Source organism: Myotis nattereri (assembly GCF_964212035.1).
Source record: "Myotis nattereri genome assembly, chromosome: 5".
Classification (NCBI taxonomy): domain Eukaryota; kingdom Metazoa; phylum Chordata; class Mammalia; order Chiroptera; family Vespertilionidae; genus Myotis; species Myotis nattereri.
In genome coordinates, this window is record NC_138080.1 from 34,292,001 (window position 1) to 34,307,102 (window position 15,102).

General features: G+C 52.5%; 1 protein-coding gene across 1 annotated transcript in view; it reads right to left on the reverse strand.

Annotated features, from left to right (window-relative positions):
• The window catches only part of SCARA5 (scavenger receptor class A member 5), a 107,607-nt gene extending 97,144 nt beyond the window's left edge, over positions 1-10,463 (reverse strand). Inside the window, exons 1-2 of the mRNA XM_081091631.1 lie at positions 10,092-10,463; positions 4,969-5,080 (exon numbers count right to left, since the gene is read on the reverse strand). Coding sequence (XP_080947757.1) covers positions 4,969-5,074 — 106 coding nt within the window. The 5' untranslated portion in view covers positions 5,075-5,080; positions 10,092-10,463. The remainder of the gene's footprint in view (positions 1-4,968; positions 5,081-10,091) is intronic.
• Positions 10,464-15,102: the final 4,639 nt, after the last annotated feature.

Consider the following 15,102-nt stretch of genomic DNA (forward strand, 5'->3'; position numbering starts at 1 on the left):
GCCAAACTTCAAAGTCCGGGCTCCTGCCCCCTCCCAGCTGCTCCCCACCTCGTGGTAGGACGGCCCTATGGGCAGAGAGACCCGGGACCCATCCCCCAGTGACCACACGTGCATCCAGACGTGCTCCGTCCTCTGCTCTGGTTTCACAGGGACAGAACCTGGGCGCACCTTGGAGCTGCACGAGTTAATTCCCTGCTCATCTCCTGCTTCAGCGTCCAGTTCTCCAACCTGTAGAGGCGGCGACCCTCTGTGAGGCCCCAGGCAGACCCTCCCAGGAAGTCCACCCCTCCCCTTGGGCAGCTGCCCAGCAGCCCTCATCTGCGCCAGAGGAACTGGGGAGATTTGATTGATGAGAAAGTAGAAGTGGGGGTTCCCCTGGGAGAATAATTTCACTTTATGGGGAAGGAACACCGGAACGGGGAGCTCGGGCCCTAAACTCAGCAAGCAGGCGTCCAGGCGCTGCCAGGAACATGTGTAACTCATTACCGCCGCGAGCCTCCATTTGTGGCCAGTGGAGGATGCTGAGTCTGGTGGAGGGTCTGAGGCTGCGGGGTGAGCCGACGGCAATATTTTTCTGACACTAACACCTCTCTCTGACCCTCAGACAGGGCCGGACCCAGCCAAACACCACCCCGCCCAGGCCTCCTCCTCGTCCGCCTCCTGGCGCCAGACTAGAGAGGCTTGCGGCTCTACAGGCAGCAGCAAAGAAAGGACCTGGGAAGGTGAGAGGGGACGGAGGGGAAGGAGGAGAGGAGAGAGGAAGGGGGTGGGGGGAGCAGGCCCAGCAGGTCCCTGTTGGGTTTCTGTTCAAAGGGCGGTGTACATGGCATCGAGGCCAGAGGAGGCCTGGCTGAAGGACCTCGGAGGCCTAAAGCTGCAGTTACTCCGTCTGAGTTAGTCCAGCAAAGCAGGTGCAACCAATGCCTTGCAGGTGGAGACATGGAGGTGAGGAGGTCCCGCCCTCGGGGCCTTCCCAGCACCAGGGGGCTCCACGGGGGATGCTGAAAGCTCAGACACAGGAGGGAGGCAGGTCCTGAGAGGTGCCCCCAGCAAGGGGTGCAGAGAAGGGATGTGGGAGGGAGCCTTGGGGGACGCAGGAGTGGGGCAGGTGGCTTCTCGTGGAGCGGGCAGAGGAACCCAGGCACTGAGCAGTCCTCACCTTCCCTGCTCACCTGGGAAGTGGGAAGGGGATGGATAAAGGCAGGCTGGGAGGGGAAAGGAAGGAGAGCAGAGGAGAGGAGCGGAAGCTGCCAGCGCGTGACCTGTGAAGTAACGCGCTTGCCCCTGACCTCTTGAAAGTCCCACCTGCATTGAAGTCCAAGTCATGCCCTATATCTGGGCTGCATTTTTGCAACCGTGTTCCCCAGATCCCAGAGTCCCCAGGTCCAAGAGGAGGCACCTCCTCTCTTCCCCACCTCCCTTCCTCCAAGGGAAGAATCTGGAAAGGACGTGGACCCCTGTGAGGCCCACCAGACGGTACTGTTTGAATTCACTCAAGGCCCACGAGCGGCTGGGCTCTCCCTCCCTGTCCCCCCTCTGCCCTCTGTCTTCTTTCCCATCAACTTACACCCCCCTTCCCACCAGCCCCACCCTTCTCCTCCCTCTCCAGTTACACTCTCCAGCGAGGAGGATCAAGAAAAAGCAAAGTCCTGGGGAGACAGATCAAATCTGGCTGGAATTTCCCCAAGTCAGAGCCCATCATTTTCCTCTTATAAACAAAAGGGAAGGGGATGGGGAAAGGAAAGGAACCCACAAGCTTTTAGGTAGCTGGCTGCATCTCAACACTCTAGTCTTTTGGGGTTCCTTTTGCCCCCCCCCCCTCACACCTGGCATCCAGGAATGAAGAGCGGGGGAGACCCAGATGATTTGAAATTCAGTTTTAGAAAGCATTTGTTTGGCTACCTTTAACTTTCAAGGACCCTGTTTTGGTTCATTCATTCATTCATTCATTCATTCAACAAATACTTAGTGAGCACTTACTATGTGCCAGGCTGGGAGGCATCAGTGAACAAAACAGAGATGCCGCCCTTGTCCAGTCTGTTCTTCCCATGAGAAACAGACAGTGAATGATAAGCACAATCAATGAGAAAATTACAATGTAGCCCTAGCCGGTTTGGCTCAGTGTATAGAGCATCCGACTGCAGAGTGAAGGGTCCCAGGTTCAATTCTGGTTAAGGGTAGCTGGCTTGCAGGCTTGATCCCAGGTTGCAGGCTTGATCCCCAGTTGGGGGCATGCAGGAAGCAGCCAATCAATGATTCTCCCTCATCATTGATGTTCCTCTCTTTCCCTCTCCCTTCCTCTTTGAAATAAATAACATATATATATTTTAAAAAAAGAAAATGACAATGTAATTTTAGAAGGACATAAGACTTCGAAAAAGGGGTCAGGAGTGCAGGGGAGGCAGGAAGGCCTACTGGGGAAGGTGAGATTTGAGCAAAGACTGGAAGGAGGTGAGGGAGTGAGTTGAGTTGCTTGGGGGAGCAACCTTCTGGGGAGCAGAGGCCCCTGGTGAGCATGCCAGCAGGTTCAACACGAAAGTCAGCTTCCTCGGCCAGGTCAGCACCTGGGTTTTTACTCCCATTGAGGCGGGAGCTTTTGCCTGGTTTTGCTCAGGGTAGCGTCATGTCCCAGCTTAGGTTTTAAAAGGACCACACCCTACATGCAATGACCAAACCTTCTCTATATACAGAGTGTTAGAGCTAGACAGCACCTCAGAGACACCCCAATGCTCCCACTTGGCAGATGGAGACACTGAGGCCCAGAGATGGGATGTACCTTGGTCAGGCCACATGCTCTGGGAGAGGTGAGTCAATCTCGATCCCACATCTTCCAACCTCTCCTGTCCATATATTATGGGGTGCTGGGCCTCACGTTACCCCGGAGGAGACCTGCTCTGATCAGATCTCCCCATGGCTGGGGGGGGTTAGGGGGTGGGGGTGGGGTTAGAATGCACAGTGGCTAGGGTTACTGTTATTTTTCAATCATCTGGTCCCAGTAATCTTTGTGTTTTAATTCGGGGTTCAGAAAAATGGAGAGTAAGAGAAGGTACGAGGAAAAGAATATGATGGCCCAGTGGCACTTCCCACCCCAGGCCTCTTCTCACCCTGGGGTCTCCCGCCCTGTCCTTCCCACACTGGCACCCAGGCTGGGCCTGGTGGCCCTTCACTCGCCACCACTGTGCTGGACCCAGTTCTCTTGCTCAGCCAGGCCTCCCCACTGATGGGCCGTGGGAAGAGGGCTGGAGCAGGGACACGAAAACCAGCTTGGCCTTTGCTGAGGTGCTGGTGGGGACATGCCGAGCCTGGCCAGGGACCGAGTGGCCCAGGGTCCTTCCTCTCTTCCCGGGTGGCATTAACCTGACGGAGACACTGGCCTGGCTTAGTGCAGCGCAGGCAGTCATACTTTCCCCACCTACCTCTTTTCTTAGAAAGTTGTGTTCAGTCTTTAAGGCCTATTCCCGAAGGGCTTCTCCCTGCTTGACTTCAACAATCACACGCATTTTTGCCTGCTTTCTATGTTGGGTGATCATCCGCATGCCAGTCTCTTCCACTGGGATCATAAGCGCTCCGAGGGCAAGGATGGTTTAATTTCTCATGGGAGCGTCCCTGGCACCTAACCAATAGCTTGACACATTGTGGGTTCTCAAAATATGTTGGTTGGCTGGGATCCAGAGGAAGGGATGTAATGGTGGGCAGTTTACTAGGGCAGCATGAGGGGGTGTCCTGGTCACTAGCCCAAATGTGCCTTGTCTTCTCTCCCCTGAGACTGTCCTCAATCGCTGCCTTTCTAAGCCACTCGGCGTCCCTTCCTACACTTAGTACCTTTGGGGAGAAAAAAACAGGCTTGGAGCATGAAGGAGAGTCATTTCTATTTTGAGTGATTTCACAGCAGAGGCGGCTAGCAGAGTGGAGCACAATGAACACGTGCTTGAAAAAAGGCCCGCCTGACGACGGTTAGTTTTGTGTTAACCTGACTGTGCCGTGACAGTGCCCGGGTAAACATCATTTCTGGGTGTGTCTTGGAAGGTGTTTCTGGATGCGATTAGCTTTTGAATTGGCAGGCTCAGTAAAGCAGATTGCTCTCCCTAATGTAGGTGGGCCTCATCCAATCAGTCGAGGACCTGAGTTAGAACAGAGGGTGGAGGTATTTGCTTTTTGTTTCCTGCCTGACTGCTTGAGTTGGGACATCTCACCCCATGTTCTCCAGCCCTCAAACTGCTATTTATGCCACTGACTCCTCTGGTTCTCAGGCCTTCTGACTTGGACTGAATTACACCCCAGCTCTCCTGAGTCTCCAGCTTATAGATGGCAGACGGTGGGACTTCTCAGCCTCCATAACCACGTGAGTCAATTCCTCACATTATATCACTCCAGTTCTGTTTGTCTAGAGAACTTGACTAATACAGACTATCTCTAGTTCACTGGCCATAAGTCTTTACAAGACTCTTCTGTGAGCTTCATTCTATCCCTCTTTGACGTGGGGACGACACTCTCTACTCAATGCAAAGAGCAGTGTGTGCATTCATGCAGCAATTTATTCAAAGCCCCTACTAAGTATTGAGCTCTGTGCTGGATACCCAGGAGGCAGGCTTCTGGAAATGGATTGTTGGCTCCTACCTGAGCGGGCCCAGGCTAATTGTTTCAGGTGTCTTTGTCTGACCCCAGTCTCACTCACTCAGAGGAGAGAGGCGAAAGGAGTCAGGAGACCTCTATGACTGGTGAGCTGAATTATCCCTCATGCTTTTCTCAGCCTCCATAAGCTCATCTGTAAAACAGCTCCTCATCTTGCTGATCACAAAGAGTTGTTGAGATGTATGAATGAGAAGACACTTGGAAACGACCCCTCAAAGCATGAAGTTCAACATAGGCAGTATGAGCAGGAGGTCACCCGCACCCTGGGGCAATGCCAAGGTTGGGTGGGGGCTCAGGGCAGACCTCTCACCCCGAGACCGAGCCGCAGGCACTCACCATCCTCACACAGGTTCAGCTTGGACAGGCTTCTGCCATCGAAGGGCTCCTCGAAGATGGAGCCGGTGTCGCCCACAGTGTTCAGGTACATGGCTTTGTTCTCCATCCTGTCCTGCAGCAGCAGCAGGAGAGGCATCAGAGATGAGGGGAGGAAGGGAAGAGGCAGGGGGAGAGAGAGAATAAACTGTAGGTGGAAACAGAAGCGAGTGGGTAGGAGAACGTGTCCTCCCTGTGGTCTGATCATTGGGCTGCTGTCCTCATCCACAGGTGACATCTACAGGCTGCTTAGGACTCTGATCCCCCCTCCCCAGTTTCCTCAGTGCTTCGAGGGCCAAGGCCCTTTGAGCCTTTCTGATGGTGGGTATCCGTCTTCTTTCTTTCAACAGCTCTCGGTGGGGCTGGCCTCCTGAGCTGGGGCTGGCACCCTCCAGAGACCTCTGACTTCAGGGCTGAGAAGAGGCCATAAATGAGCACTTGCCAAACAACTGTCTTTCTCACAGCCAGAGGGATGGAGAGCAGATTCTGCTCTTATCTTTTTAAGTAATGAGATGCCACATCTCCTGCATACCCATGTGTGCATGCAACACACAGGTATGCACACACTCACACAAATGCATGCATGCACTTACACGCATACACACACACACACACACACACACACACACACACGCATGCACAGTCAGGGTGTTCTAAGAGCCATGCTGGGTGGGGCCTGGAGGAGCCAATTCTCCTGACTCAGATGGAGCAATTTCTGAGCCTCTGGAGCCCTGAGCATGTCAGAGAGACATGGGTTTCTACTCTGTGTTAAAAGAAGGGAAGCTAGACACGAAGGCAGGTACGGAGACCACCTGCCCACAGAGCTAAGACCAGAACTACTCCCAACCTGGCTGGGCTGGTGGTGAGAGGAGCTGGGTTTAGTGGAGCCACGGGATGCTGAGGAGCAGGTGGCCTCGGTGGGGCCCTCCAGACACAAGGACCTGGACAACCTTGTACCCAGGAAGAGCCCTGGTCCTGCATGGCCTCCTGAGGCTGCATCACGGGGCCCTGAGGTCCTACCCCTGGTGTCCCAGGAACGTACCCAGAACTGGAGAAAGTGCTCTGCTGTTTGCAGTGAACCAGGCCCGGTTACACAAGTGCGTACACCACCACCCCATTTTGTAACATACACACGTCCTGCACGTGTGACAGGACAACTGTATGTGAGGTGTCCGGTTGTCCCAGGCGAGACCTGGTAGATCCAGGTGTGTTACAGGACTCTGATGGGAACAGGGCCTCCTTTAGTTTGCTGGATGTCCTGCGTTTTCTATGATGCATTCTTTGCATAAGGAGAAAATCCATTTTCTCGAGCCAAATTACAAAGTATTTATTTACATAAAATACTTGATATTCTTTTCTCACATATATGCTCAATGATTTTATAAATGACTCTCTAGCTGTTCATTTAGCTTGACCTTCATTCTGATGTTCTTTGACTCCATGGATATTGAATCCAAATAAATCCACTTGTAAAAAGTGATTTCTTAGGATGATAAAGGCTCCTGGGAGGATGGATGGGTGCCAGGCCCCGCGTGGAGCAAGCTCAGTTCTGAGGCCCGAGTGCCAGCCAGGGGTCTACCACCAGGAAGGAGGTGACGGGGGGTGGGGGGGTATGAGGAGGAGGCCACAGCAGGTGGCAGTGGGGGGACAGTGCCTGCTGATTGGAAGGAGCAGCCATCCAGTGAGTTCCCTTCGGAGCAGGTGGGAAACATGGCATCAGGACCGTTTCAGTAAATAGGGATAAAGAAGGAGGAGGCTGGCCGAACGGCTCCTTCTGGGAGAGCAAACGTAAATCTATTTCATGACTTGACCTTTGCCTCCAGAGACCTCTGACTTCAAAGTGCTGAGAAGAGGCCACAAATGAGCAATTGCCAAACAGCTGCCCTCGGACAGCCAGAGGGATGGACAGTGGATTCTGCTCTTGTCTTTTCAAGTAATGAGATGCCACATCTGCATACCCATGTGTGCATGCAACACACATGTGTGCACACAGAGACTCATACACACGCATGCAAGCATGCACTCAGACCCATACACTCATGCACACGCATGCACACACCTGCAAATAGGCACTTACACACATGCACACATGCACGCACACACACATGCATGCACGATCAGCGTGCTCACAGTCTCTGCGGGCCTTTCTTCCGGCCTGTGGGAGAAGGGGCAGGGGGAGCCCACACCTCCGCCATGGTCTTTTTTCCCTGCACCGAGGGTTTCCCGGAGCTCCAAGACAGCTCCTACCCCAGCTTCTCTGGGCTGCAGTTGTGTCCAGTTTGCTAGTCTCCCGATACCCTCCATCCATCCAAGTCCTCCACCCAGTAAGGGCCTCTAGGTGGGGCCCTGAACAGCTCCGCTGCTGCTAAGCTGCGGGGGGATCCTCCCTAGTTTCAGAGCACTGTGTGCAGCACCCCTCCCTCTGCCTCCGTGGGATCCCGGCGAGCAGCAAGCAGGAGGCCAGCGTCTTCTGCCTGTGGTAACCCTCTCCTGGCCAAAGGAGCGGCGCTGCTGCCCCGGGGCCACAGGGAGCCAGAGCCGCCTGCTGGAGGGAGGCGCTGAGACGGGCTTGGGCCGGCGGAGCCCATCTTCATTTTCACCATCCGCTCTGGTGCTCAGCTCCAGGCCAGAGCTAGGATGCACTGCTTGTTACGTGGGATGTGTCCGTAGGGCGCCCCCATCTCTGCTCCCTCTGCACCCCTCAGCTGGTGGAGCCGGAGCCTGGGGAGCTGGGTGGGGAGACGGGCTGGCCAAGCAGGAGGCCAGATGTGAGTGAGATGAGATTGCAGATGCCCAGCCAGCTCTGCCAATGTTTGTTCCTTGGGAACGGAACCTAAGCATGTTCTTTCAAACCAACGTTTATTTTAGACCCTTCCGTCTTTGTTCTTATAGCCTTTGGGCCGAGTTTGTGCTCTCAGGCAAAGTACAGCGAACCGCCGAGTGTGCGATAATAGAGCGAAGCCCCTCACGTGTGCATACATCCCATGCACTGCAGTCCATTTGCCATCCGGGGCCTCTCTGCCCTCCCAGGAGCACTGGGAGGTGGTGTCAGTCTGTCTTTCCCATTTTAAAGATAAGCAGAGGCATAAAGAGGCAAGAACCAAGGATGTCAGAGAGGGGTGAGGCGCCACGCAAACGCTTCCCACCCAGGGCACTGGCTCAGCACCAGAGTGTCTTGTCCTGGAAGGGTGTAGCCACCCCTTTTGGCGACCACCTTTAGGACCCAAGATGAGTCAGTTAAGGGGGGCAGGTGGGGCTCTGGGGGCAAGAAGAGGCCCTGACAGCTGGAAGGGAGGGGACGAGGGCCATGGACACATGGGGGGTGTGGATGCCCAGGTGCCCTGCGGAGGAAGCCCAAGGAGCCCGGACTTCTGTGTTTCCAGTCAGAGTGGGGCCTTGCTCCCCCACAAAGAAGACACTTGACCTCTTAGAGCAGCGGCTCTCAACCTTCCTAATGCCGTGGCCCCTTAATACAGCTCCTCATGTTGTGGTGACCCCCAACCATAAAACTATTTTCGTGGCTATTTCATAACTGTAATTTTGCTGCTGTTATGAATCCTAATGTAAATATGCTATTCAGGATGTATTTTCATTGTTACAAATTGAGCATAATTAAAGCATAGTGATTCATCACAAAAACAATATGTAATTATATACGTGTTTTCCGATGGTCTCAGGCGACCCCTGTGAAAGGGTCGTTCGACCCCCAAAGGGGTCGCGACCCACAGGTTGAGAACCGCTGCCTTAGAGTGTCTTGATGGTGCATTTTAGAGCTGAGGCTCCCAGCCGCCCACAGCCCCACCCCAGGCGCTCTGCAGGCCAGCAGGCGGGGGGGCCTGTCCTGGCTCCACTCCTGTTACTCGGGGACTTGGCCCAATCAGCCGAGCTCGGGCAGCCCCAGGCCGTCCTTTCTGTGATGGGAAGAAGCATGTCTGCCAGCCACTCAGCATCGAGAGCTTCATGTGGGACATGAACGCGGAGGGGCTTTATGAGCAAGGGCACACGGGAGGTCGGTGGCAGGGTCCGGTGAGAGCCATCAGCCCCAGCATCTTCTGACTCAGCCAAGCAGCCAGCGGGAGGGCTGCCGGCTCCTGAGGCCTCCCGGCGGCTTGACAGTGTCAGGACAATGCTGTGTGGGCGCCCCTGCCAAAGGCGATCGTGAATGCGGGCCAGAGCTAAGATCCGGACCCCGGCTCTCAGGGTCCCTCTCCGGCCCCAGGAGGACTCGATCAAGTCTTCCTGCCGAGGGGCTGGCATGAGCCTTGCTTGTTGCTGCAAAGACCGCGTGTCTGGGATCCAGCGCCTCATGCTGCAGGGCGCACAGCTTTTCTTTGGATCCCTAGCCGTAACGGGGCCCTCTCTGGAGAGTGGATCCCTAAGTGGGTTTTAAACCCTTTCCTCCTCTAACTGTACTCAGCCTCAATCACAACCCAAAGCTGGAAAGGTGTAGATGTTTTATAAACAGGCTCTCCCTTCATATCTATTCCACCACCAGGCACGTGTGCACAGACACAGACACACAGGCACATACACACATGCGCACATGCACAGACACACATAGGCACACACACATGCACAGACACACGTGCACATGCACACGCACTGACACCCGCGCACACCCGCACACACACACACACACGCACATGCACACACATGCACAGACACACGCACACGCACGCACAGATGCACACACATGCACAGACACACGCACATGTACAGACTCACACACATGCACAGATGTACACATGCACACACATGTGCATGCACAGACACACGTGCACACACTCTGCACATGTAGGGAGACTGTCACCCATATCCTCTGCTCCCTGAATAGGCTCTGGAGCGGTGTCCCGCGCCTGGAATAGTTGTCCCTAAGGCAATAGCTTCCTCTGGCACCCAAATGCAGATTCACAGTCGCCAGTGCAGACAGCTGGACGAGGGCCCCGTGGATCTCCTCAGGCTGCCACTGAGGCCTTTCCACCTGGGGCTGGCCCCTCCATGCTCCACAGCCTGAGGATCCCTGAACACCGCGTCCTCCCGCTGCCAGGTACTGGGACAAAGTTAGGGTCAAAGTGATAAAGACTCACCTTAGGGCCTCCGCAGAGGCTGCAGAGGCTGTCCCCTCAGATCCCAGCACCCATGGTGGCTGGAGAGGTGGCTGCTCCCGCCGCACTGAGACCTAGGCAGCCCCTGGGAGCCTGTCTCCACAGCCAGCCAAATCCAGAACAAATCATAGAAAGAGGCTGTAGGGGTGCCCAGTGACTCGTCTTGGGGGTCACTTCTCCAGGAGGATCAACTCAGGAGGCAAGACTCAGCTTTGTGCCCGAGGGGAGGCCTGGGGCTGGGCAGCCCGGTCTTGGTGCCTCGCCTCGTTCAGCCAGGGCAGCGCTCGGAGATGTCCTGTGGAGGCACCAGCAGCTCTGCTAGGTACTGACTGAGACGTGAACTGCAGCTGCTCTGGCGGCCAGTCTTTAAATGCGAAGTTTTTTGGAGCAATTGTGGAGGCCCACCTTGGGGTCTGGAACACGTCCCCCTCTGGTGGCCACTTTTGGCATTACAGCCCGCTCAGGGATGGCTGCTGGGTCCAGAGAGCCAAGTCAGCCTTGGTCTTCACGGGCCTGTTCGAAAGGCCCTGCTCAAAGCACTTTTTGGAAACCGTCTAGGGAAACGGCAGGTAGACCCGGCTTACAATCCATGCAAGGAAACCAGCCTTGTAAACTTATTTGTGGGACAAAATTGGCATTGTTTAACGCATCCCCCAAACTTAGCTTAAAATTACTTCATGTTTTCCTAAAGGACACAGACTGGCCACAGTGGGGACATTCCTAAGAGCACCCCATGATCCACAAAGTCAATCTCAACATAACTCAGCAATAAAGCCGGCATTTATGGAGAACTGACATCGCACAGGGGCGAGGGGGGTGGGGTGGGGGGGGAGGGGGGAGGTGTGACGGGCGTGAGTAAGACGAGCTCGCTGTCCTCAAGGATGAGAGGTGGGCTCAGGAAGAAATAACGACAACCCTAAGCAGGATTGATTACATTTAGAAAAGGAGATCTAACCAGAATGTTAAGAGAGCAAGAGCATTTCGATCGGGGTGGAGATGGGGGAAGGCATTAGGGAAATTCCAAAAATAGTCTGAGCTATGGCAGTACAGTCCATTTACGTGGACAGCCCCCCTCCCCTCCCCCACCCCCCGCACCCGACTCCCCCAGGACAGAGCTCTGGAGGTGGCCTTTATGAACAGGCTCCCGTTCATTGGTTAAAACTTCAGCCTCAATACTTGAGGGTCAGATCTCATGCATGAGAACAGTTTGCCAAGGCTCAGCTCTCTTCACAGTACAGCTGCCAACCCACAGCTGGGTCAGAAATGTCCTCGTCACTTGCAGTGGCTACGCCTCCTGACCGTCCGGGGAGGCAGCTCCAATACGAGGCCTGTATCACAGAGGGAAAAGTAGTCATGATATAATCATGATAATAATAATAACAGTAATAGTAATAATAGAAGGAGGAAAAAGAATAAGAAAAAGGAGAGAAGGGAAAAGAGGAAGAGAGGAGAAAACACTTTATAGTCTATGCCATGGACTAGGCCAGGTGTCGGCAAACTGCAGCTTGTGAGCCACATGCGGCTCTTTGGCCCCTTGAGTGTGGCTCTTCCACAAAATACCACGTGCGGGCGCGCATGTACAGTGCGATTGAAACTTCGTGGCCCATGTGCGGAAGTCGGTATTTTATGGAAGAGCCGGTATTTTATGGAAGAGCCACACTCAAGGGGCCAAAGAGCCGCCTGTGGCTCGCAAGCCGCAGTTTGCTGACCAGTGTGCTAGGCAATTCCAACTGCTTTTCTCACATTACCTCATTGAAGCTTGACAGCAAGCCTATGAGGTAGGTGCTACTATTATTCCAAGTTTACGAAGACGAGGGAACTGAGTAACTTGCCCAAGGCCAGGCAGCCTGAAGTGTACAGTTCAGTAGTGCTAAGGAGCTTCATGTTGTTGTGCAAACACCACCTCCATCCATCTCCAGAATTCTGTTCATCTTGCAAATCTGGAACTCTCTCCCATTAAACAACTGCCTCTTCCCCCCATGCCCCAGCCCCTGGAAACCACATCCTACGTTCTCTGAATCAATTGGACTAGTTAGATGCCTTGCTATGTTTTTATTTGTGGCATGCTCTACAAAAAAAAAAAATTCTTTATAATCTTTAGTGTTTTTGTTAGTTTTTAACCTATTTCATATCCAATACAAATATTTCAAGAACATTTTTTAAAATTTTTATTTATTTTAATTGTCTAAAGTTTTACATATGTCTCTTTTTTTCCCAATTGGACCCCCCCTCCGCCCCCAGTCATTCCCATCCCAGGCAAGCCCCTACTGCCCCAGTGTCTGTGTCCATTGGTTATGCTAATATGCATGCAAACAAGTCCTTTGGTTGCTCCCTAACCCGCCCCCCCACCACCTCCCCTGCCATTTGTCTCTGGATCTATTTCTGTTCATCAAATTATGTGGATCATTATATCCCACATATGAGGGAGATCATGTGATATTTATCTTTCTTTGACTGGCTTATTTTGCTTAGCATAATGTTCTCCAGTTCCATGCATGCTGTTGCAAATGGTAAAAGTTCCTTCTTTTTTACAGCAGCATAGTATTCCATTGTGTAGATGTACCACAGTTTTTTAATCCACTCATCTGCTGATGGGCACTTAGGTTGTTTCCAAATCTTAGCTATTGTAAGAACATTTTTAATGCAGTGTTCGCAGACCAGTGTTTATCTTTTTCTGTTGTTGGAATATCCTGCTGAAAAGTGTGTAATCTCTCAAAATCTTGAATTTGGATTTACTGTTTTAAAATGTAATTATTGTTTAATTATACCATGAATTTCATCAATTTGGGTCTTGTTCAGGAGATAGTTTTGGTAAAAATTATTGTACACACAAAATGATGATATAGGAATTTAACTTTTGTGGTTTTTATAAAATTTTGTTTGATCAATAGTATAAATGTTTTCTGATTTGTCATCTTATTGTGTATCTCAAAGCACTCATCTGATTTATTTTTGTTGCTGTTGCTAATACTCACCTGCGGATATTTTTTCCACTGATTTTTTTAGAGAGAGTGGGAGGGAGGGAAGGAAGGAGGGGAAGAGAGAGAGAGAGAAACATTGATATGAGAGAGACACATTGATTGGCTGCCTCCTGCATGTACCCCAACCAGGGCTAGGGGTCAAACCGGCAACCCAGCTAGGTGCTCTGGACAGGAATCAAACCCACAATCCTTTGGTGTGAGGGCCAACACTCTAACCCAGCCGTGGGCAAACTACGGCCCGCAGGCCGGATCCGGCCGTTTGAAATGAATAAAACTAAAAAAATAAAAAGACCGTACCCTTTTCTGTAATGATGTTTACTTTGAATTTATATTAGTTCACACAAACACTCCATCCATGCTTTTGTTCCGGCCCTCCGGTCCAGTTTAAGAACCCACTGTGGCCCTCGAGTCAAAAAGTTTGCCCACCCCCTGCTCTAACCACTGAGCACACTGGCCAGGGTGGCAACCATCTGATCTTACTGAAATCCATCAACCACCTCCAGCCACTAGCCGCACTATCCTCTGCCAATAGGCGCTACATCTGAGGGAGGGTGGATGGGTCCAGGGAAAGGCGTTCCTCCGAATTGGAAAGCAGCCCCGGCGTCTAGGATGATCTATGCCTGGTCAGCTTTAAGTCATTCCTAGTGGTTTTCATTTCCTCCTCCATAAGTTTCTGTATCTTTTCCCCAAAATAATTAGGCGTGCTTTGTTCATTAGGAAAAGTACAATAACATCTTCAAAAGATGATTCAGAAGTAGTTAGGGACAAAGCCTCAGACTTATCGGATCAAATCCTGGACTTGAATCTGACCATTCTTAGTTGTGTATCTTGGGCAAATGACTACCTGTCTTGGTCTCAGTATTCTCATTGGATGTAAATATAATAACTGATGTTCCAGGGCGGTTGTGAGAATTGAGTGGGATAAGGCAGTGATTGTGAGCCCACTAGTTCCAGGAGATGTTCTTGGACTTTCTTGAAAAAGGGTTTTCTGGTCAAAACAAAAGGTGTTCCTTAGCTGCAGGACTTATCAGAGCCTTTAAGATGCTACTGAGCTCTGTGAGTCTCCAAGAGAGGGATGAGTAGTAAGGCTTCTTCATTCTAAATTGAGCAGAGAACAGAGCTAGTGTTCCGCAGGACACACTGAGGGAAATGATAAGCTAAGGTAGTAAACAGACTTGTTTACACTTTAAACAAAAACAAACTTTAGAAAACTGGAAGGCTGATTCCTGAGAGCCAAATAGTGAAAGATGTCTCATGCTATTGGAGTGTGGTGGTTGTGGCAGAATGCACGGGAGAACAATCAGCTGACATTCTGAGGGAGGAAAGTTTAACCTTTATTTCTCAGATCTGCTAGTCCAGGGGAATTCCGGACCCAAAGCCTGAACTGAACTCCTCGGGAGGCTCTGACCTATATATCTCCTCCTGTGGCGGCCCCTGAGGGTCTCCGCAGCTCCGCCCAAGTCAGCTGTGTGGGGCCCTGGGGTTAGGCTCTGCAGCTCCGCCCAAGTCAGTCAGAGTGGAGAAGTAAGACTACAGTTTTAACCAGATACTGAACTAGGTTGCAGCCCCCCTGCCCCCCCGCCCCCCATTTTCCTTTTCATGGCGAGGAGCCATTCATTCTGAGATGAAAATAAAGCAATCCCACCTGTGCCCTTCCTGAGGGAGGGACCCTGTCCCAGTTGTCATTGTCTCCCCATCCTGCAGCACAGCCCCATGAAAGTCAGGTGGATACCTAGAGTATGGCCTTCACCTCCTTGCTCAAGGTCATTGGTTGCTCATTGCCATGGGATCACCCTCTCCGTCCTGCTTTCTTTCACCTTGACCCCCACCCTCCCTTCTGTCAGTGATTAGGCAAGTCTCTTCTTACTGCTCTACACCCACACCTATCCACTGAGACTTTGCCCACTGCCCACCCTCCACCCCTACCTTCCCAGGCTTTCCAACACAGTTCACGCTTCAGGACCAGCCCAGCCCTGTCCATCCCTGAAGCGTTCTCCACTGACTGAGCCACC